At 48.6% G+C, this 23,442-nt stretch overlaps 7 protein-coding genes; 4 read left to right on the forward strand and 3 right to left on the reverse strand.

The window, feature by feature from the left end:
* Nucleotides 1-1,197: 1,197 nt before the first annotated feature.
* On the reverse strand, nt 1,198-3,471 carry FFUJ_03074 (related to centractin (ARP1); the record flags this gene model as incomplete). XM_023574879.1 has 4 exons in its annotated part: nt 1,198-2,175; nt 2,270-2,976; nt 3,130-3,187; nt 3,316-3,471. 4 exons carry the CDS (start codon nt 3,469-3,471, stop codon nt 1,198-1,200), a joined length of 1,899 nt encoding a protein of 632 aa, XP_023428158.1.
* Nucleotides 3,472-7,277: 3,806 nt separating this feature from the next.
* On the forward strand, nt 7,278-7,671 carry FFUJ_03075 (probable RIC1 protein; the record flags this gene model as incomplete). XM_023574880.1 has 3 exons in its annotated part: nt 7,278-7,323; nt 7,381-7,422; nt 7,472-7,671. 3 exons carry the CDS (start codon nt 7,278-7,280, stop codon nt 7,669-7,671), a joined length of 288 nt encoding a protein of 95 aa, XP_023428159.1.
* A 1,979-nt stretch (nt 7,672-9,650) lies between these two features.
* On the forward strand, nt 9,651-11,165 carry FFUJ_03076 (uncharacterized protein; the record flags this gene model as incomplete). Its single annotated transcript, XM_023574881.1, has 1 exon — nt 9,651-11,165. The coding sequence occupies one exon, from the start codon at nt 9,651-9,653 to the stop codon at nt 11,163-11,165; it is 1,515 nt and encodes a 504-aa protein (XP_023428160.1).
* Nucleotides 11,166-12,075: 910 nt separating this feature from the next.
* On the reverse strand, nt 12,076-15,168 carry FFUJ_03077 (related to cell division cycle 2-related protein kinase 7; the record flags this gene model as incomplete). XM_023574882.1 has 3 exons in its annotated part: nt 12,076-12,319; nt 12,373-14,037; nt 14,093-15,168. 3 exons carry the CDS (start codon nt 15,166-15,168, stop codon nt 12,076-12,078), a joined length of 2,985 nt encoding a protein of 994 aa, XP_023428161.1.
* Nucleotides 15,169-17,831: 2,663 nt separating this feature from the next.
* Nucleotides 17,832-19,413, forward strand: FFUJ_03078 (medium-chain fatty acid ethyl ester synthase/esterase family protein; the record flags this gene model as incomplete). XM_023574883.1 has 6 exons in its annotated part: nt 17,832-18,383; nt 18,577-18,700; nt 18,759-18,873; nt 18,918-19,032; nt 19,092-19,220; nt 19,270-19,413. The coding sequence occupies 6 exons, from the start codon at nt 17,832-17,834 to the stop codon at nt 19,411-19,413; spliced, it is 1,179 nt and encodes a 392-aa protein (XP_023428162.1).
* Nucleotides 19,414-19,778: 365 nt separating this feature from the next.
* FFUJ_03079 (related to 60S ribosomal subunit assembly/export protein LOC1) lies at nt 19,779-20,422 on the reverse strand (the record flags this gene model as incomplete). XM_023574885.1 has 2 exons in its annotated part: nt 19,779-20,066; nt 20,123-20,422. 2 exons carry the CDS (start codon nt 20,420-20,422, stop codon nt 19,779-19,781), a joined length of 588 nt encoding a protein of 195 aa, XP_023428163.1.
* A 1,860-nt stretch (nt 20,423-22,282) lies between these two features.
* On the forward strand, nt 22,283-23,415 carry FFUJ_03080 (related to CDC33-translation initiation factor eIF4E; the record flags this gene model as incomplete). XM_023574886.1 has 3 exons in its annotated part: nt 22,283-22,317; nt 22,369-23,169; nt 23,226-23,415. The coding sequence occupies 3 exons, from the start codon at nt 22,283-22,285 to the stop codon at nt 23,413-23,415; spliced, it is 1,026 nt and encodes a 341-aa protein (XP_023428164.1).
* Between the last annotated feature and the right edge of the window lie 27 nt (nt 23,416-23,442).

The following is a 23,442-nucleotide window of genomic DNA, read 5'->3' on the forward strand; positions in this document are numbered from 1 at the left end:
AGTATGCAAGACATAATGTGAAAAGCAGGGAGAGTTGATGTCTAAGGAATTACCTATCGACCATGCGTGGGTAGTTGAATGAGAGGAAGAAATACAATATGTAGACGAAATAAATGACAACCTCCAACAGCCAGCTGGCCTTACCGATCTTGCATAGTCAAGTTCCCGAACCCTATTGTGTAGACAAAGTCATAGTCCCTAGTAGAACTGCAAGGAATCCATATAGTACCTATGTAGGACTGGCGACATGCTCCCACATCGTCAGCTCCTATGCGCAGCAAAGATGCAGCTTTGGCCAGCCCATGGGACATAACATCCATTTTGACACCCCGACTCCTCCCTACCGTGGCTTAGGTTCCTATTAGCCACCCCATCCAGCTCCCCAGCTCCCCAGCTCCTGCGCGTCCAAAGCAAAATCAGATGAAGATAGAAAGATGCAGAGATTATCAAGACAACTGAGCAACATGAGAAAGAAAACGTCAGACTCATATGGGAGAGAATGAGGGACAGCGACAAAATCCAGAAGATGAGGGTAGATATGAGAGACAGGCAATAGAGAAAAACAGTCAGTTTGTCGGGTAATGAGCCGCCGACTTTGTATGGACTGGGATAACTGAGTCAGACAAAGGCCAAGAAACATCCGTACACACTCCCTTTCGCTATGCACCCAACCCCGTAACCGTTTTCCAGCAATACCACCACCAGCCCCTGCAGCCCTCGGAGACCAGAGACCAGATCGCCAAGAGATCTACAGATCTTCCTTTGCCCTCATAGCAGGAGAAAGAAGAGCCGCAACATGCCGTCTCCAGTCTCGTGAAACATAAAACAGACAGCGGCCCCAGTAAGCAAAGCCCGTACCATATGGACTCAACCGGCAACACCAGAGAAAGGAGGCCCTGGTCCCAGCAAAGTAAGCAAGTCACTTTTGTCTTCCTAACCTTTGAAATTTTGTAACACATCCCACCTTATAATCAATTATCCGTCACTCCGACCAGACCTTCCGAACCAATACACACACCGTTCCACCTTTCCTTTGATAGATCTGATAGCACAGGGTTTGCAGTCGCAAATGTTTTATGTTCGTCATCAAAGAAATTTCGCGAAAAAATAAAGCGGTACGCATCACCCGGGTCCATATACATGGGAGGGTTGACCCAGGGAACACACAGCGGATCGGCTGTAACAGTCTTTTACTGTTTAAGCAGGCGACTTGTTAGGAGGGGCAGAACCACCATTCTGGCGGCCATCTCCTCCACTAACTGAAAGCCCTCCAATGCCGCTGGAGAGGAAAGCAAAGGGGTCGTTCTCATTATTGCCACCGTTGTTAGCGTTATTGTTATAAAAGTTGTTTGAAGGTCCACCAGATGCAGGCCCATTGGTGGCTGACTGGAACGCAGCCTCAGCAGCACGACTATCGAAAGGGCCAGCCGCATGGGAAGCAGGTCCAGATCCAAAACTGCCGTGACTGTTCAGGGAGCTAGGATAGGCGGCAGCACCGCCTCCGAGACCCGAGGGAAGGTAGTGGCTGGGAGGACCTCCAAAGTGTTGTTGGTTATAACCACCACCAGAGCCGCCGAAGGAGCTACCAGCGCCGAATGGTCCGGGTCCTGGAGCACCTCCCATGGACCCTTGGTTCATACCGTACTGAGAGGCATTGTCCATGGGAGACGGGTATCCGGAATCAGCAACAACAGCTGCGCCTGCGCGGCTGGCACCACATCGAAGACAGCAAACGTTCTTCGCGAAGTTGTGGTAGCCACAGACCTCGTTACCACACTTCCAGTCACCAGCACGGAAAGGCACCACACCACTACCGCCCATACGACCACCGCCATGACCCATAGGCCCATGGTGGCCACCGTGGGGAGGAGGGGGCATCATAGCAGGGGGTCCGTAACCATATCCGCCACCATAATTGTTATTGCCGCCGCCCATATCGTTCGAAGGGCCAGCACCGACAGCAGGGAACGAGCATCGGAAGCAAGCAGTTCGACGCTGGAAGTTGGAGAACCCGCAAGAAGGGCAGGTCCAGTCACCAGGCCTAGGGCGGTTCTTGCTAGGAGGGAAAGGAGTCAGTATGTCCTGAGCGCGGTCGAGGACACGGCTAGAGGAGGGCGAGACCTCAATGGCCTTCTCATTAAGGGCACGACCATTCATACAAAGGCTCTCAGCGGCCTATAACTGATTAGCATGACAGATAACACATATTGGCGTCAATAAGATGGAAATGGCGCAAAATGAGACTTGGTGGGGGAACAATTAGACTTACCTCCTCGTGAGAAGAGAATACGGCAAATCCGGTACCGGTGGGCTTATGCTGTTCAGGGGTTCGAAGAGTCCAGAATGCAATGGGTCGGCCACCGAACTGAGTGAACCAACTTTCGAGCTCTGACTGAGTGGTATCGTGTGGAAGTCCCGACATGTGAAGAACCTTGCTCCTCTCCGAGAGAAAAGCTCGAACATCGGCCCGGGCATCCATGGGCCGAGTCAAGACATCGGGATGCTCCTGGGGAGGCTGCGACTTACGAATCAACCCCCGGAGGACTCGGGCAAGAGTGACAGCCTCTTCCATTGCACGTCGTGGCGAGGCAGGGGCAAGAGCCTGGAGGTGAAATGGAAGGTTGTGCTTAATCGGAGCACTTGACTGAACAGGCTCAACTTCGAGAGCGGCGCAAATGTTGGAGAGCATCGAAGGTCCGAATGGCAGGGACTCGGGGTGGTGTTGCTGCCAGCGCTGGTACTCGGTACGGAGATCGAAAGTGCGTGAGTGCTGCAAGTAAGGAGGGAGAACCACAGCCTTGTCGCGGGCCTCGCGAGGCAGCTGAACACGGAGATCCCATGCGTCAAGAGTGACGAAGACGAAATCGAGGTTCTTAGAGGTTAAGTACTCGGTAGCGAATGTATCGAATCGGGTGATAGCGTCTCTAAAGGTACCAGCGTTTCGAACATGCTCCCAAGTCAAGGTTGTCAGGCTCGCTGCGAAAACAGTGGGTTAGCTAAAAATATTTTACCTCAACATGAAAGGCCAGCAATATTGGGTTTCGGCATTTGGGCAATTGTCTGAACGAAAGAGTGCAGCATGGAGTATGTGTAACGGAAAAGGTGAGCCATTAGCGTAAGAAAACTTACTACAGAGGGGCGTAATTGGAGTATTGACGGGTTTGACAAGGACGCTCTCATGAGTAATCTGGCAGTGACAAGGCTAGTCAGTAATCGGTGTGTTATACGGAGGCATTGGCTGCTTCTGGAGGAGAATTTGGAACACGGAAAATTTTGGGGGAGGGTTTTAGGCCGGGACAGGATGGTGTTTCTCACCTCCTCAAGTGAGTTTGCGTCGACTAGGATCCAACCAAGCTCAATTACTTCGGCCGAGTCTTTCGTCACATAAACGCCGTGCTCGTCGCAGGTAGTCGCAACATGGATGACAACATATCGATCGATGTTTAGCTGGGGAAGTTGTTGCGAGGCCATATTCGCGACGGAATCGCTAGGACGAGGGTCGGCTGCGAGTTTGGGAGGTGAGAAGAATCAGTATCTGATTTGCTGGCAGCGCGGACGAGGCGGCAGCGGCGAACTACGAGGAGATCTCGTGGGTTCCCTGAGATCGTCGTAGTGATAAACAATCGAAAGGCAAAGAAATATTATGTGCAACTAGCCCGTGGCCCGGCCAGCTCGCGATGAAAGAGGTAGAAAAGTATACGTGAGGTGGGTGAGCGGGAAGTTGACGGGAAGCGGAACGGATGTGGATGTGGCCAGTGGTTGAAATGCCAGCTTCCAGCTTTCAGGGGAGTTGGTGCCAAACACGAAATGGGCCTGAGGCGGGTGCTTTCTCTCCAGGGGATCAGGCCCCGTAGGTAATGTAGTGGAGAATGTCAGCACACGCTACCAGGCTATTTAAAGAGCCGGCCATGAATGAAAGGGCGATTGTTCAACTTCATGGGCAGTATAAGTTAGGAAGCATATCGTTAGGTCATAAGAGATTAGCTGTGGAGGGTGGATTCTGTAATCAGTTGGCAGCTATCGCTCTTGGAGGCGTTAAAAAATACCTATTGCTATCGAAGCTCACACTTTCAACTAGGTTCTACCATCAACCTCCGTCGATGCTGGCCTTTCTTGAGCAATCAGGGAGCCACAGTCACTTGCAAGGGGAAACACAGCTTCAATACCTCCGCTACCTTACCTACAGTACCTACTAAAGTAGGTAGCTATAGGTAGTACTTTCAAATAGCAGACTATAAACGGGAGCTACCTATCTCATAATGTCCAGATCCAGATACTCTTCTGATCAAGACACCTTCATGGCTCAGAATGAGGTGTTCCGGTAAACCATATATCCTTACCTAAGCTATTGACCGTTGGAGTCAATTGACGAAGGCAAGGTTTGACGGACCAATATTCTGTAAACGTTCTTTTGGGTTAGGTAGTGTTCAAAGCGCTTGACATCGAAAAGCTAGGTACTCTCAGTATTTCTTTAGGTACATCACCAAACTTTTCTTATCGATAGGTACTACCTTACCTACCTAAATACTTAAATAAACATGTTCCGGCTCGTACCTCCTCACCGTGTGATAATGCAGTGTTAAGACCCTGACACAGCCGCTCTTGAGTTGGGATATGTTAGTAGTTTCGAACCCAGCTTGGAAATCTTCACTTTCCGATGCGTCCGAATCCTACCACCTCAAACTCGGCTTGATAATTCGAAACTTTGCCATTCCGCTCAAGTTCTCAACACATCAATATCGTCATGAATAAGGTAGGTTGGTAGTAAGGTACCTTCGCCAAGACTACAAGTAACCCTACCGCCCATACTCCACGTTTTTGACAGTTCGTAATTCGTCCTCCCAATGGAACCCACTGATTTCTCGCAGCGACCGCGCGTAATTACCATTGCCAACCACATTTCACGATGCGTATACATGACTGAGGTGCCGAGGAAAAGGATTGGATCTGAATTTGCTGTGCTAGATCCGAGACGCATTGATAATAATACTCCAGCAAATCAATTCAATCCCGCTGAGATTTAGGTTCCATGTGAACAGTGACAGATTCGTAAGAGTAATCTAACAAACCTACCTACCTGTGAGAAATGGTCAACCGCAGACACTGTTGTGGCCAGTCGACTAACAGCAATCTCCGCTCAGGCAGGGCGAAAGCCAACAGTACAGTGCCAGCCTCATTATCGGACTGCTCCAGACCCCGATTCTGCTCTGCTGCCACCGGTTTAACAAGACCAGACGCTATTCAAACGCCTAGATATTAGTTCACACTCATCTAGCTTGCACTTTGTGGCATTTGAATATTTACCCAAACAGGTACTATAAGAACAGCAGAAATCCATCATCAGTCAGGCGGGATGGCCTAGGTAGTTAGCACATGGTAAAGTCCCACCCGTGCGCGGACACAGATTTACCGCCTAAGGTGAGGCGTCATCAACCTCGCTCCAACTACATCAGTCAGTCCACAATGATGCAGACCCCTCCCCCCTTCACCTCTTCTCTTTTCTGCTGCCACTTGACTTTGGATCTTCGTAATGCTGGGTTGATCGAAGCAAACCCGTTGAGTAGCCTAACTTGCCAGCGAATCATGTCTGCACATGACGTCTGCTGCGTTGTGTAGTAATATAATCCAAGGTCGATTGATAAGCCTCTTTTGCTGGGTAACCTTTGAGCAGCTTTACGACGCACGGGACGGACAACATTGCTTATAAAGAGAGTAGGGGTTCACAATCTATGTTCTATATCCCGCGAGAGCTGATAGCCCAGATGTTCACCGAAACAGGTCGCAAGTCTTCGTAGTTCATATGTAGTCTGAGAAGGTTCCCAGACGCAAATGAATCCCATCCAACTTCTGAATGTAACGGAGTACTCAACTATCTAGAATTCTAGATAGAGTAGCGAGATTATCTGTTGACCTTAACCAATATTATCCCAGCTATAAATAGAGCCGGAAACGTCCCCCATTAATATGTATTAACTCACTCTTGTCTTTCAAGACTACGGATACGGGGCTATAAGGTCAGTCAGTCATAATGCCATACCAGAGTATCATTATGCCAGACAAGGGGTGACTCTGATGAGTTTCGGCTGGTGGCCAACAAGGATTTTAATAACACCATTTACGGGTTCATCTCGGTATCAATACTACAGGTTCACCTTTAGAAAGGGTACGACGTTCAGAGGCCAACAGCTACTGCCCAAAAGAGAAGACACGATAATATAATATATATTATTCTTCAGGCAAAAGCATTTACTTCTTTACATTCCACTATGCCCTAGCATATAGTTGAGCCATGTTTTCTCATTCTTTGGTTTTTCTCCCCTTATCAATGTGAAGATGGCCAGGTGACAGAAGGGTACTTGATCACAGAGAGTCTGTCTCTACTCCTCGATCTTATTAGCCCGTGATGAGACTTGGTACCTAGGTAAGTTTTCAACTTCCACGATAGTCGATGAGTGATGAGCAGCTCGTCTGATATAAACGACCTGTCCCCTAGAGCTCAGCCACCTCCTTCGTCTTAGGAACCGGACTTTCGCAGCTGCCACAAAAACATTCTAACATGGGTCATCAATCACATGCCCGGACATCAATGCACCTTTTCGACGCAGCACTGGCTAGAGGGGATGGGTAAGTAAGAATGATTGTAACTCTACGTTCCACTGGAGTGCTGATCAAGAGAAGAACCGCTGTGATATGAGCAACATGATGCAGGTGATTGTGACATTCTGAACATTGTCGCGTTGGTGGTGGTCTACAGTAGCCTACCTTAGCCTCTTGTGCTGTTGGTAATTGGACAGAATTCGCTGGTGAATGGTCTAGCAGGCCAGTGACAATAGGCTCCTCATGCCAAAGATCTTCTTACTCACTTCTGATAATAATGCCTGAAAATTACAAATTATGGTATGTTGTCCATTATGTCATTCTAAGGTTGGTCTCCTAGACTCGAATATTACGATCAGGATTGATTCTTTTTCGTAAAAACATCACTCTACAGTATGGGCTGTTCTTGGAGGCTTCACCACAAGATGATTTCTTGGGATTTGTCACGGCAAATTTTATGCCGACGTGGCCTACGTCATAGCCTCCCTGGCGTTACAATCAAGAATAACGAAGGCCTCACGTTACTTGGAATTATTTAGGTGGCGCACATTTTCGACGACTTCTGTGACGACCTTACTTGTTTCCTCTCAACTAACAGAACGCGAATTCACGGCTTCTTGAGTCATCGACAGAACTACCTCTTAAAACATTCCTCAACCTTGCGTCAACGAGTCGCAACCATGGGTGCTATTTCTGCCGTCTTCCTTATCCTCATTACAATCTTCTGTCAGTCGCAGACTCCTCCTGACCGTATAATGCAAAGTAAAACTAATGTGGTCACAGTCCCTCCCATCGGCGTCTGGGCCGTCGCAGGATGTGGCATGGGTATGCAACATATATCTATCTGGCTGCACTCGTATGCTAACTTTCTCAGATCTGTTCATTAACATCTGCTTGACTCTTCTTGGCTTCATTCCGGGTCATATTCACGCCTTCTACCTTGAGTACATCTACTACGATCGCCGAGAACAGGCGCGCGAGGGCCGTTTTGCGACAGGACCTGCGCCTGGCATTTACTCCGACAACGTGCAAACTGGTGGACAGGGCTATGGAACAATGGGGCGTGCAGCATAAAATGAGTAGACATTGGTGGCAATCGAATATCGTTATGGGCTGTATTCGAACTCAGGCGAGGTTGTTTGCATCACCTGGGTCGCATATTCGCCGACATCGGCTGCGATAAAGGTGGTGTACCAGTAAGGAACTGATGCCTGCCTAACCTTTGGGTTATATACAGATCAATTGGTCTGGTGTGAGAACGGCGGCGCAGTATCAACACCATATTAGTATGCTACTGTCGGAAGACACATGGTACATCTTAGATAGTGTTGAATTCAAGTTAGATTTCGATATTAGTCCATACTGGTAAGGGAAGGGTTTGAAAATCCAATTATAGACAGAGGATACCATAACGCCCGTATGTATAGTCCGTATTGTTGAATATCCCTGCATGTAAAATCGAACATTGGGAGCGTACTGGGAACTAAATGCACAAAATTTGCTACGTAATGACTTGGAGGTGTGAGTTGTCCGCCTTGGCTATCCCAGCATGTGCATTGATATGTGCCTATTATCCATACCAAAACTACAAGTGTACCCCAATGATTACATATGTCGTGCCAACGTAATTGACAGGAATAGGTATTTTCAAATACACCACACGCCGACACACGATCCTATGAGTGAATCCTAGTTCTTAGGCCTATCATATGTTTGTTTCAATAAACCCAGCCTTCGACAGGCTGGACATTTGTGAGCAATGAATCTTCTTATGGAGGTGGTTCAGGGTAAGTACCTAGGTACCTACTCCGTAGAGATATGTTACCGAGAGCTTTATTGTAGATGCAAGCCAATGAAAGACAATGCGGGGACGTCGCCCGAGACGAGCTTGACCCCTTCACTGAGTGCCTAATTATCGACAGCCACGACACTCATGCATAAGGGCCAAATTTGGGTTGTCCTGATTGGCTTCACTACGTAGACTACTTCCTATCAGCCTCAAGAATTAACATCAATGGACCCAGAGGGAAAAGCAACGAAACGCATGTGAGAGAAAATATCCCCTATTTCTTTCCTTTATTTTCTTAGACACCCTTTGCTCTTGCAGCTTGCTGTCTCAGATCCAGCGTTATGAAGTAAGGTAGGTAGCTTCAAGTTAGAGGCCTGCCTGACTGTACAGCCAGCATTCTCTTCAACATTGGAGGTACCGACTGGACCGGCTCTCTCAACCTGACTTATTGCCTCTCCCTGCAATCTCATCATCTATCAGCTCTCATCCCACATCTCCACCAAGAACAAACAACACCCCTCGCTTTACAACTACGCCGTATCTGTAGCCGGAGAGTGCCATACTGTTCTTTTTGCTACTGTCTGTTGCATCTCCTGCATCCATCGACCCACTGCACCACGTCTTGCATCAACGGCTTGACCGTCCCGTCAGCCAAGACAGGACGAGACAAGACAAAATCAATAATAAACCAGACTCCATGGTTTTACGTTTTGTTGCCTCGCTGGCTCCCATCACTCGCTATTCATTGTTCTAGCTGCCCAATCCACACATCCTCTGGATCGATGCGCCAAATTGTTCGGAGCACATCGTTCCCATTAGGTACCTTGCTACACGCTACTTGCCTAGGAGCTAGGCTACCTAGGCCAAAGGTACTAAGTTTTCTACACTTGCTTCTTTACCGCTGCCTATGCAGCTAATCCCCGGAACACCTTGCATAGGTATCCTAGACCGACTGTTGACCACGACAATCATCATCCCAACAGCTTCCCCATTTCAGCGTTCGCTTGCCACCCTCAAGTGTACACGTCTGTACAGATACTAGCTACAAGCCCATATGCAAAGCTCTAGTATACTACCCTAACTCTGCCGCTTCGGAGCATCCAATGCCCGCCCCAATTGGTGTACACCTGGGGTGACATTTGCGTTTGACCCGAATCAACACATCGCTCTATCGCCTCCAACTCCCATACCTGTACAGAAAACAAGCATACCACACACCACATTCATACTATATATATACGGAGTCAGGTTCCAATTCACCATCATGCGATCCCCTACCCCAGAGGAGCTCCTCCAGCCGCCCCAAATCCATCAACATAAACCATCTCGACACAACGCCTCTACGTCAACCTCATCAACACCGGCCCTCAGCAAACAACGTCCACACTCTCTTCAATTCTCCTTCCCACCCCTGTTCCAGACGAACGCCTCATCGACGAGCCTGGTGCCCTCAACTGCAGAGGGAAAACCCATTCCTGTTGACAATTCAACTGCTGAGCATCGAACGTCGGCTCTTCGAGAGTTGAATACCAATTTCCCCACTCGCCATCGATACGCACAGTCTACTGGTGCCCAGAGCAGTACCTATTCGCAGCCTGTGATCGTGCGAAGTTACTACGCCCCTGTACCAGCACAGCCTGCGGACAGAGGAGTCATTGTTGTCAACGGTCGAGGGCACCGCTCAGCACTTTCAGAGAGTAGCGGTCCTTCAGCTTTCGTACGACGAGTGCTGCCTTTCGGTACAGGTTCTGCCTCGGTCCGAAATGGAATTATGGGTACAATGGCGAGAAATCGAACTAAGAAACGCATCGAGAATGAACCAGAGGAGCCAAAACTTCCATCTGTCGAAGCCTTCCGCTTCAAAAGCTTTATGGCCAATCTAGAAGACCAGAGTGGCGGTACTGATATAAACGCTGATCTGGACCGTATCGCAGAGATCTGTGCTAAATCACGATACTCACTTAGCAACCAGTATGAAGTTCATTATGCTCCCCATGGCTCAGGCTCGTCTTTTATGGCTCCAGCTATCGAGAGCCAGGAGGCTCATGGACCCACCCTTCAAGCTGTGTCATCCGACGATGAGAGGAACATCAAACAATCTAGAAAACGACCCATGGGCGTGAGGAGGAACAGCAGAGCCATGGGAACACTGGAGACCATAATGTCATCGAGTAGATCATCGGATGAGGATAAATCGAAGAAGAAGTCCGCTGCAGAGATTGCTGAGGACGTTCGCGGCAGAGCCACACAAAAAGGGTCCAGCAAACACGGATCATCGGTCTCGTCTGAAGAAGGAGCCAGCGAGAACACGTTCATGGAAGAGGAGGATGTAAGACAACGGTCACCTCGCCAAAAACGGTCTGGTTCACTGGCCCTTATTGATGGCAATCGGTTGAGCATGCACCTCCATGACTTGGATTCGAGTCGACCCACGGCTGCTGGTCTTGTCAGTGAGCCTGCCTTACCTCAAACATCAAGCAGCCAACTCGAAATCCGAACAGCACCTGAGATAACAAACAAAGAGCATCCTCCTGCTTTACCAAAGAAGGGCCTCGCAGCCACAGAAGGACTTGACCAGCCGGTTGTCCATGGCTCTATATCTGCAATCGAGACATCTAACCAAAGGAGCAATTTGATGTCCACTCTTAGTGGTTGGATGACCTGGCGGTCGTCTGATACTTTGCCATCGACCAAGGGCCGTGCAGAGGTTAGTCTACGTGAGCTTCTGAAGACTCGAGATATCAAAGGAAAAGGTGTCGAGGCGGCGGCGGATCAGTAAAGAAGAAGACGAAGCTCAAACAAGAGGAACACAGCACTCTTGCTCAAAGACATACCCGCATACTTAAAAAGGGCAGTTGGGTTGGGTAATCACCCATGATTCAACGCCCAGCAACGATGTAACGAATTACTCACGATTTCACGAAGCCAATAATGATATGATTAGGGATGGGACAGATGCAGAGAAGTCAAAAGTATGAGATCATTTGGTTTTATCGGACCGAGCTGCCTATTGAAACTCCAAAAAGGGTCGGCATTAGCAGCAAGTAACATTTGTGTGATAGGACTTCCTCAACGACAACCCAAGATAATAGGTAAGCTGCAATATCTTTGACTGGCATGGGGAGTCCTAGGACTTGTCGCACATAAATAGACCTCGATGATGCACTTAGCTGGCGGCGATTGTCTTCCTGAGGATGGCTTAATACATATTAACGGGCTTTCGCTGTCTAATTTTCGCCCCGTCTTTGATTCACTGTCTTGGTCATTTCTATATAGCAACAATACTTTGCCATGCCTTCGTCAAAAAGAAAATTCTGTTCCAGCTCTGTAACCACTGCCCATCCAGCGCCAATAGGCAGGATGCAAAAAAGAAGGCGATGAAGCCGGCAAAACAAATAGAAACCCATGCCAGCGCCCATGCATTATGAATGCTTCAGGTTCCAACATGAGAAGTTATGAAGCCACCGAGACTCAAAAGAAACGAAGGATGATATGTAAAAACAAAAACGCCAGTCCCCTGATTTGGTCGCCTTGGCCTACGAGGAGACGAGACGCCCAACAAGAGGACGGGGAACGTCAAATTGCCTCGAAGACTTCTGCAGATTGGGTAATGCCGTCTGTGTTCGAAAGTACCAAGTGTATAGCCGAGGAGTAATCGTTTCGAGTTATAGATCAAGGTATCATGGATATTACGCTTCAGAGGTCGAATTCGATGGTGCGACTGCCGGCTTGGGCTTGTTACCACCATTCTTGTCAACCTGTAACCGCTTTGTGTCGCGCTGGTCGGTCCCTTCATTAATGCGTTTCTTATCTTTCTCTTTGTCCCGCCCGGCATTCTCTTTAGCCAGCTTTTTGGCTTCTCTCTCGCGTCGATCGTTCTCCTTCCTCAAGGCTTTAGACTCGAATTCATGCCAGTCGTTATGTGTTGCGAGTCTACGGATCGGTTAGTTAGTGATGCTTGTCATATGCAAGCTTGATCGACTTACTCTGTAGCCTGGCGGGCTGCTGGTGCTTCTTCCGTAAAGTATGCATGTTGGAGTACCTGTGCAGCGCTGGGTCGTTTTGCAGGGTCGTAATGGAACATGGCGGAGAGCAGGTCGAAGGCGGCTGGTGACATCTTATCACGGTATTTTTCTGCGAAGACATTCCTTCTCTTCACAGTGGGGCGCAAAAGTTCAAACCAAGCCATATCGACGAGATTGGGCCAGTCTTTCAAATTCGGCGTGCCCATTACGTTGTAGATCTTTTCCAGTTGGCTGAGCTCGGTCCCGTCACCTGGGAAGATGGCATTTCGATCAAAAATCTCAACCATAACGCATGCTGCACTCCAGACATCAACAGCAGCAGTGTACTTAGTCTCGCCAAGCAATAGCTCTGGTGAGCGATACCAGATGGTGATGACTCGATTGGTGTAGTCCAGCTGGTGACGCTTGGCGTAGAATCGGGCGAGGCCAAAATCAGCAATCTTGAGGACTCCCTCGTTACTAACGAGAATATTTGCGGCCTTGATATCGCGATGGAGTACCCCTCGCGTATGAAGATAATCCAAGCCCTCGAACATCTGTTTGGCGAGGTCTTTCTTTTGAGCCGTCTCTAGTTTGAATGTTGGGTGATTCAGCAGCCCCGTGAGGTCATGCGACAGGTACTCAAACACCATAAAACAATCATTCTTTTCGACCATAACCTCTTGAAGATTGACGATATTGACATGTCTAAGGGACTGAAGAAGCTTGATTTCTCGGATAGCTGTGACGGGAAACCCATCACGCTCGCCTTCCATTCGAATTCGTTTGAGGGCAACCATCCCCTTTGTATAAACATTCAGGCCCTTGAAAACTTTGCCGTATGTACCAGAGCCAACGACTGATTCGTTTCCAGGTTTTCTGAAGAAGACAGATTCCGAGTCCACCAGATCAGCTGGGAGTGTCGGCCTTGGCTTCGGTCGCTTCATGATTTTCGTCACTTTACGCATACGGGGCGCAACTCTAGGGCCTTCGGGAGGATGGCGACGCTCGTGGCGTGGCCGAGAGGAAGCTGGCTCTGTCGGTGCAGTTCGGGGAGGTTCGCGCTCTTGATCTCGGGTTCGATCTCTGTCTCGATTCTCAGGCTGAGGTTCTCGCCGAGGAGCAGCATTCAACTTTTGTGATATCTCAGGCTTTGGGGCAGTGACAGCTGGCTTTGATGAAGGTTTAAAGGCAAAACTGAACTTGCTACCAGATGAACCTCCTGGGCCGGATGGGGGTGGTCTGTTAGGGGTAGTCAATGGGTTTGCTCTATCTTGAACAACCTGGCTGGTGTCTTCGCCCAATTCATTGTGAGACTGGAATACTTCTTCCTGAACATCCATAGGCTCAGGGCCCGTATTTCCGTGGTTGTCCACATTGCTGAAGCGTTCATTGCCTAAATCGTCGTGGTGTCCTCTTGAAGGAGGACCTGAGTTCCAATGAGAATTCTTGAAGCCGCCTCTCCCACGACCTCGAAAACCGCCACCTCTGTAGCCGCCGCGGTAGGCCCCCCCCTGAGGGTACTGCTGCATCGGGCCTGTCGGAGCGGCGTATGGCGGTGACCGTGTAGCATTGGAATGATAATGGCTAGAAGGGCCACTTGGGGGACCGTGACTACTCCCCTGAGGATACTGAGGTGGGTAGGCCCTAGAATGGCGTTAATAGACGATTACATTTGTGGTTGTTGCCAGGGTCTACTTACTGATGACCATTCCATCCACCACGTGATGGTCCGTAGGGTGATCGTGAAGGCGAGTTATGGTACGAAGCGTGTTGGGGTGATGGGGAATACGGATCATTACTGATATGTGATTTTTGATGATACTTCGGGTTATAGCCTCCACGAAGATTGTTTCTGGAGGCCATGTCTTCGTCAATATCGGACCTCGAAGAATGACGCCAACCCGGCGACCCTTCTCGGGATCTCCGTTCCCTACTTGCTTGAGGTGACCGTGGTGGAAGCTGTCGCCGTGATGAAGTCCGCCCAAGACCTGACGTCCGTTGATCCTCGCGAGATGATGCACGAGCTCGTCGGGATGAAGCCAAGTGGTGCTCTGATGTAAGCGATCGGCTTCGTGACCGTGGCAGAGGTCGGTCCAATTGTGACTGAGCCTCTCGGTCTGCCCGTCGCGAATCCGAATCCGACTTTGCTGGAGATCTAGGTCGTGAACGTGTGGGGGATTTGGAAGATCGTGCTTGTTGGCGAGGCGATGATTTACGTCGGTCGCGTGAGGAAGGCCTGGCGTGCTTCCTAGATGGAGACTCCAGGCTGATGTCCCTTGTCCTTGGCCTTGGGCTCCTGTTTCTCCTGGATCTCTTTCGATTGGAAATAGTCAAAGAAGGGCTCCGGCTTCGATGTCGTTTGGCTGCCGACGGCGATCCCCTGCCGATATGGTCGTGGCCTGGGCTTCGGCTCTGGCTTCGCCGTGGAGGCTTCTCCTCGGTTTCGCGATGGCGTTCTCGATAACGCGGAATGAGATCTTCAACTTCTGGTGCTCGACGTGATTGCTCGGGCGATAGACGAGAAGCGCGATCACGACTACGATCGTGCGAATGGCGACGACGGCGAGATGAATGAGAATCTGGTCTCGTGAGTGGGCGGTTGCGGCGTGTGTCGGAATCGTGGCGAGAATCGCGAACTTGACGGGGAGACCTTGATCTCTGTGAGGATTTCATTCCTCGCTCATGTCGAGCCCGTTCTCCTTGGTCATTAACTTCTCGCTCGTCTCTCATGGCAGCATGTCGACGTCGAGGTGGAGGTTTGGATGCGTTCTCCATGAGTGCAACTGGGCGTCGAGTTTTCAGTGGTTACTTAGGGGCCGCACCTTAACCGATGGGAATGACCAGGTAGGTACCTTGAGCCTTGACGTCGGTGACCCGCTAACTATCAGTGGCCCTGAGTGATCGCGGGGAATTTAACATGCAGGCTTTTTGGCCCAATGCAGGTCGGGGAATTTCTGGTCATCTGCAAAATCAGTGCGATTGACGCAAGGCCAAAGAGAAGAGAAAGAAAAGCAAAGGGGAAAAAGGAAGAATGAAGCCAATGATTAGGGTAATGTAAGTTTTGCGTGAGAGTTGCCTTGTCAGGATTTGTTGATAGATCAGGCTCGCCCCGAGTAAACCTGTGTCCTAAAGCACCAGAAGTTGGTAATAGGCGCAGAAATGATCGAAATGGGCAGATGTTTCAAGCTCTTGATGAGATTGATGAATTTCCCAGGTTCATGCACTTGCACGATTTTCCAGCTCTCTAGGCGTCATTCTTTCGCCCATGCACTGGCTATTGTGCGGCTTCCGTCCAGAGATCTTTGCAGATATCAAGCGCCTTGGTGTTAGCTGTTGATGGTTGGATCGCTTGGGTTAACCCCCAATGGTTCCACCAGGTGAGAGACAGCATGATCTCATCGTATCGCTGCTCTCAAAAGAGCAAAAGAACTATATACGAATCCATGTGGATAATTTACGACAGTCCAAATCACGACTGTGACTTCCTCTTAACACGTCAATGCTCGTCCAACCAAGCCATCCGGTACTTCGAGCATGAAGACACACTATGGCGACGCAAAATTCACCCGCTGCGTCTGAAGTAGTGATTCATGCTCTTGAACAAGAAACAAGAGCCAGTAAGCCTGCCAAGTTCCGATAACAGAGTCATGCTGCCATAAATTATCGACCCTTATCAGACGACTCAATTCGGAGGTTATCCAAGACCATATAAACACCTTTTTGCTGTCGTCATGGTAAATCAAAATTGAATCATGCGACGAATTACCCCTTCAGCCAGTTAAGTGATGCCCGAATCAGTGCGTAACATTGGTTGGTTGTATGGACTGCAAGGCCGAGGTTTCCTATGCCTGCGGCAATGAGGGACCAATGTTAATGAGAACCGAGTGTTAAAAGGCTTCAGCGTACGAAGCAGATCGCAGCAACCGAAGCAAAACCACGCAGGAGAACGAGAAACTGGTGCAAGGTGGATAGGCTGTGATAATTTTAACCTGCATCTTAGCAGACCAAACTGAAGTAGGAGCGGGTTGTCCAGGGCTTCGGTTTCATGAATGAAGTTCCAGTACACGTGGAGATTTTTCGAATGCGCCTGAGCAAGTTGCATATAGCTACTGGTTCATCAAAGCAAGGCGTATGGAATGGTGACGAGGTTGAAGGGTGTGCTTATGGTGATTCGGATTGTCGGAAGGGATGGGAGCACTATATAGTGCGCTCGGTCGATAGACGATTCATTTCATTTCGTGGTAAGCCTGGCCGAATAGAAATTGCAAGCCATTTAGATACCATCAACCAGGTGTCGTCTATTATCACAGTATCAGAATAGCGGCCAGTTGGTCATCTTCTGGAGATTGTGACTGGGTGTAGGTTGATGGTTGAATCCTTGTTGTGGGAATTCCAGAGCGCCGGGAAGATCAAGCGTCTTGGTCACGTGAACATACAGATGCACGTGGCCTTCCCTTGGTATCACAACCTGGAAAGAAGCTGAACCACCAACCGAATGGTGGATTGGCCAATATGGAGAATATCTCTTAGAGGGCATTGCCATTGTTTTTAGATGCGCTGAACATATGATATATCTAAATGAATGGAGACTCATGACAGGACCATAAACCTTAGGTACGTACATAGAGAAGGATGAAATAAGTAGGAAGAGTGAGCTTTTTCTGTCAATGTAACCCCGTTTCCAGCCTCGATGTTTGCATTAGTTCATCGTACATATCAACAACATACATTCATACGGATGACCACTGTCAGTTGTACCCTTAGCTGCGTTGATAGGTTTGTTGCTTGGGTACCTACCTAAGTATGAAATCCCGTCGCCTAAAATCGTGCCTCGGTTCTTTGACCATTGTGACCCACTTGCCTAGCGCCAGGTAAGAAGTTAAAATGCAAGTCTCAGATGGACTTGGCCAACGCTACATAAGATCTGTCTAGAGTACAAGTCTTCAACAAAGACCCTTCTGCAGGGTCATCTAGAAGGAAGGCGAGAATTAGGTGAATATTGTGATTTTCATGAGTGGAATAGTAAATGCACTTATAGCACGCAATATTTAGATACTTTAACCGTTTGCCTGGTAGAAGTTTTATTTGATAACCAAGATCTTCCAGTAAGTATGGAGGATAAACAAAGCATACTAATAACAAGAAAAAATCATAGCATGTACAGATCTATCCATGCCAGTGATGGTTGTTTCGGCCACCGGAACGGGTGTATCCACTGTAGGATCAACTAGAACCAGGCATGGAAGCCGTTCCGTTTTGTCGTCGGAGGATGGAGGGGCAATTTGCTGGTTGATAAATGCCAAAGTTTTATTAATACGTCCCTACCCTCGCCCCCTTTCAGTTGTATCCGTCTTCGCTTGTGGTCGAAACTTCTCTCCTCTTCACTCGGATCTGAAATTGGTTCGCCTACATCGGTCACGGCTTGTACGGATCTCATCATGGAGTGGCTTGGACATGCAGAACTCAACTTCACTCATGCGCCTTCACCTCGAAAGGTGCAAGAGGAAGATGGCAATGTTACCGATCTCTTATCCATCTGCGAAAAGGCAACACCGCCATGCCGGCTGAACCCACTGCTCTTCAATGGCCACCTGCAGACGATGTGGACAGCGACCAAACCTGCTGGACCAAAGATTTACTATAAGCGCAAGATTTTTGATGCTGACCACAAGATCTACCATGGAACGTTCGCCGTGGACTTTGCTGTTGAGCCTTTTGAGGCCCCTGATGACCCTTCATTGTCTCGACGAACAGCTTACTTCACTCCGGAAGAGTTTGAGCATATCGGGTCAGACGACTGCAAGCCCATGCTTGTTGTCCTGCATGGTCTTTCAGGCGGTTCTCACGAGATCTACCTTCGACATACTATTGCGCCATTGATTGGCGAGGGTGGCTGGGAAGTTTGCGTCGTTAACTCGCGAGGTTGTGCGCGCAGCAAGATCACCAGTGGTGTCTTGTACAACGCTCGAGCGACATGGGATATTCGTCAGGTAAAGGATACTCGTGCTCCAAGGAAAACATCCCACTAACATTCATCCAAGACAATAAAGTGGTTACAGAAAACTTTCCCTAACCGACCTTTGTTCGGTTTAGGGTTCTCTCTCGGAGCGAACATGCTCACCAACTATATAAGTATTACTTCCCCGAATTTTGGCTCAGTCTAACACAAACTACTGTGGCGAGGAGGGGCCCAACTGTGTCCTCAAGGGAGCAGTTGTATGCAGCAACCCATTCAATCTAGAAGTTTCCAGCAAGATCCTACAGAACAGCTACATCGGCAAAGAAGTTTATCTTCGAGTCATGGGCAGTGAGTCGACATATTCATGCCTAGGTAGTTCATTAAAGCAATTGCTGATGTTATCAAGGTGCTCTAAAAGAACTCGCTGCCACACATAGAACCGAGTTGGAAAAGTACAGCAAAATCGATGTCAAGGCCGTGATGAACATCACGTACCTCTATGAGTTTGATCGCCTCATCCAGTAAGTCGCTTCCCTCTATTCCGACTAAAAATTGACTTTGCCAGGTGTCCTTCTTGGGGGTATCCGACGGAGAGTGCATACTACCGCGACGCTTCATCGGTGGATTCCATACTTTCCATTGAGATTCCTTTCCTGGCTGTCCACTCAACTGATGACCCGGTAAGGATTCCGGTTTTCTGCTCTATTGTAACTTCTCAGCCATTTCTAACTGTCACAAGATTGCTGTCAAGGAAGCTATTCCCTATGAAGAATTCAAACAGAATCCTAATACTGTCCTTCTCACCTCTAGCCTGGGAGGACATCTGTGCTGGTTTGAAACCTCGGGTGATCGTTGGTTTACAAAACCCGTAAGTTCTTATTAGTGATATTGCTAGACATCAACATTAATATTTCCAGGTTGCCAACTTCTTAAACCATCTTGCTTTCAAGACTGATCTCAATGATCTCAGGCCCCTCGCTAACCCCAACAACAATGATCATTTAGCCGACGGACATGGCTACATCCCCATGCGACGCAAGCTGGTCATTGTGGAAGACTAAGTAGCAGATTTGATATAAAGTCAACCCATTCCAAAGAACTATAAGAAGGGGCTCTTGACGCAATTGACGACCACAGTAGACTAGCACGGTATAGACATCTATAGGAGCGCGTTTAGATATCATAGATCTGACACAGAATATCCAGAGCTAAAAGCTCAAAATAAATCCGGTCATTCCATCTAGTGAATTGAGTAGATCTGCACCCGAGTGAGCAACCACGGTTCGAATACAGTCTTGTGCTCTTGTACCGCTGTATCTCCAGAAACCACCAGAAATCATGGTATGACCCCAGCCTATCTATCAAACTCCATGCGCCAAACAATGCAAAAACTCCGAAAACTTTTGCTATATCGTAGGTCGAAGGCCTAGGCGAACGAAACTCGCTTCTTGCCCTTTGCTTTTGTCCCCTTGCTACCGCTCGTGGTGAACTCCTTGATGTTGTCCTCTTCGTCACCTGTGCTCTTGCGCTTTCTCCTCTTTCGGAGAGAGTCTTTGGTATCCTCAAGTTTCGACTGCTTTTCTTGTTCTTTCTTCTCGGCCTCGGCCTTGCGCGCTTCGCGAATTTCTTCCATCTGACGCTGTTTGATCATCTTGGACTCAATCTGGCCATCCTTCTCCGCTTGGACGAGCGCCATGATGGTACTCATACTTTCCTAGAGGGATAGCAGGTTAGAATTGCGCAAGCACGTTCGGGACCACAACTTCTTACCTGATCATCAGCAAAAACCTTGCCTTTCTTCTTTCCACGAGGTTTGATGACGCCAACAGGCGTGACAGTGTTGAGTTCGGGAATACCCAGCTGTTGGTCCGTATACTTCTTCTTCTTGGAGTTCTTGAACTTTTGCAGAAGTGCCTCACGACCCTTGTCTTTGACCTGCTGGCTCAGCGTGGGGCCCTTTGACTTCTTGGACTTAGCAATACCATCGGTGGCGGAGCGCTTGGAGGTTTTGGCAGCACCAGGAGCAGCGGCGTGCTTGTTCTTGATGGTCTTTGTTCGTGTAACACCCATTGCGACAGTGGTGAAGGTGTGCGCTTGAGGTGTATCCTCGGTATCTCAAGATTTGAGTGTTGTTGACCTACTATGTAAATCTTAGAATATTTTTTCCTGGAGCAATGTGATAAGAGGTCACGATAAGAAACTTTTTGGGCTGTGAAGTGGGGCCGAGTGGGTGAGCCTAGAAGGGGTGATTGATCTCGTCTTAGCTTCGATGAAACTCGAACCTGGAACTCATACAGTAGGAGGAAGCTGTGAGATGAGCTGTAGTCTGCGACTGCTTGTTACCTGCCTTGCTCTACACGCTAATAGGGCAAAGTCAAGTGATAGGAGATCTGAAAATACCTTACCCAATATGAATGTCGGATAAAAGCGTCCATGTAACTGCTAGGTGCTTATGTCAATTATACATTACAAGATTTCTATATTACTCGATGAATACAAGTGTAATACCTGTCGCAAAACTGTACTTACAGGTTCTTGATGCCTGGCCTGCCAGTACTCTAGTCTTCTAACCAGGATAAGCGAATCAAGACTCATACGAGATTCATAAAGCCACCAACCTACAAGTCATGATCATCCCCCCCCCAGTCGTAGGTGAGAGTTTCGCATATATCAAACCCTGGTTTCTTTAGTTTATCTCACATATTCAGAGCCAAATGTCACTGCCAGCTCCAAGGGAACATGTCAATTTACCAAGATCTTCTAAAAACACTAATCAACCTCATAGTTCTATTATGCCGAGAAAGAAACAGCTTTGGCCTTTCTCAACAGATATCATAATTGAGACACGGGAGTTCGGTTCATCAGTGCTAGTTATGAGGAAACGATTGATGGGTGTCGTGGATGAAACTGAAAGACATATCGCTAGTGTGTTACTCACTTGTGCATATTGTTTACGAAATTCTAGCCCGGCTTACGGGAAAGGTAATTTCACTATTCCACAATTCTTTTATCACCTCGACCAGTACTTATGGGCCTCAACTTCTCAGGCTTGAAATTCATATCCAATCCCACTACTCGGTCATTGTCGTCATTTTTTGGGGTGACCTCTAAGGTATCTAAATCGCCACGGTATCCAATATACCAACCACTCTGTAGAATCGGTCATGATTTCATATGTGGATGGGGCCTGGGGGCTGGGAATGGGCGTTTAGCATAGGTAAGTACCTTATAAGGTAGGTAAAGTACCAGTCAGGCAGGTTGGACAGGCTTTTCGGAGCCTGACTGGAGTGTTTTCCAGCGAGCTGGGTGCTAGCTTCCAGGGCTTGCGGTCTGACAGGGGCCATTGTGAGTAACTTTTAAGTACATGACCATATGAGGAAGCCGCGAGGCTACATAAAAAGTACACAGGCCTGTCAGTGCTGCTCGGATTTTTTTAGTACCAATGTAACCTAGGTTAGTATCTTCGTAGGTGGGCTGTCAGAAATTCTTCCATACGTCTAACATACTATCTTTCCCACTTGCAACTCTTCCAAATCAAAATTCCCAAACATCCAACAACTTCACCTTTGACGTTCCAATTTCTTCAGCTCTTTTCTGTAATACGTACTACAATACTGCGAAATCCCACAACGTCACGAATTCGTCTATAACCGTATCATCCTACAATATCTTTCGATCTTAAAATAGTCTCGCCGTGAACCAACTGATCGCCCCCTCAACCTTGAGACAGTGTAACTCCCAACGGCCACCATCACGAACATCGACTACTATTTCTACTAAATCGACACCGACACTACCAGCTGCAGTCTATAAGCGTATTGACGTCGCACACGCTTTCTCCGGTCCTCTCCCTGGTCTATCCAAGGCGTCCCTACCAGGTCTTCCCCGCCCTCTATTGATTTGTCGACAGACCTGTCCCATTCGGTCTTGATGGATACTAGCAACCTCTGGTCCCGCCGCACAAAGTAAGTTGCACATTCACCTACAATATGAAGTTCTCACCAACGCCTTCTTAGCACCGGCAAGCTCTCCCTCTCAACACCCGGACAAGGGTCCAGTGGTGACTCCTTCAATCGCAATGCCTCATTCCCCAAGCGCCAAGGTGGCGATACTCCTTCGTCGACTAAACCGAACCCTTTTAATACCACACCTGGAGGTCTAGTGTCACCCACGAGCGGTGCCTCCAGTGCCTTTGGCCTAGGATCTGGAGCGTTTGCTTCGTTTGGGTCGGCTAAAACCCCGAAGACTTCAGCCAATCCTTTCGATACTGCCATGGCATCAGCGGTAGTCAAGTCCGGCACGAAGGACCCATCTAAGAGTGCGGGTAAAGGATCCGGCATGACCGCGATATCTGAGAACAACCAGTCTGGGGCATCCACGGCAAATCCTTCGCATGCGTTAGTTGATTCATGGACATTTTGGTATCGACCACCGATCTCGAAGGCACACGGCTTCATCGAATATGAAAAGACGCTACACGAGATCGCAACTGTACGGACCGGGGAAGAGTTCTGGGAGATCTATCGTCACCTGAAACGTCCCTCCACACTCCCTGTTGTCTCTGATTTTCACCTTTTCAAGAAAGGCATTCGCCCAATATGGGAGGATGATGTCAACAAGAAGGGAGGAAAGTGGGTGGTTCGGATGAAGAAGGGTGTAGCAGACAGGTACTGGGAAGATCTCATTCTCAGCCTCATTGGTGATCAGTTTGCCGATGCTAGCGATGATGTTTGTGGTGCTGTGTTGAGTGTTCGCAATGGTGAGGACATTCTCAGCATCTGGACTCGCACTGATGGTGGTCGAGTCATTAAGATTCGGTAAGTTTCAACGACCTGTAATCGACTTCCTCTGATTTTAGCTAAATGGTGAACAGTGAGACGATGAAGCATGTCCTTAACTTTCCAGCAAGCACTCGCATCGAATTCAAGAGCCACGATTCTAGCATTCAACAACGAACAGCCATTGAGGAGCAGCGCCGCGAAAAGGCTGGCCAACATCACCACCACGACAAGCGCCACACGGGCGGACCCTCGAAGCAGGCCGCTGAACAGTCCCTATCTTAGGAGATTGAAGCGCGCTCTTGAAAACCC

Source organism: Fusarium fujikuroi, chromosome FFUJ_chr03 (genome assembly GCF_900079805.1).
Source record: "Fusarium fujikuroi IMI 58289 draft genome, chromosome FFUJ_chr03".
In the NCBI taxonomy this organism is placed as follows: domain Eukaryota; kingdom Fungi; phylum Ascomycota; class Sordariomycetes; order Hypocreales; family Nectriaceae; genus Fusarium; species Fusarium fujikuroi.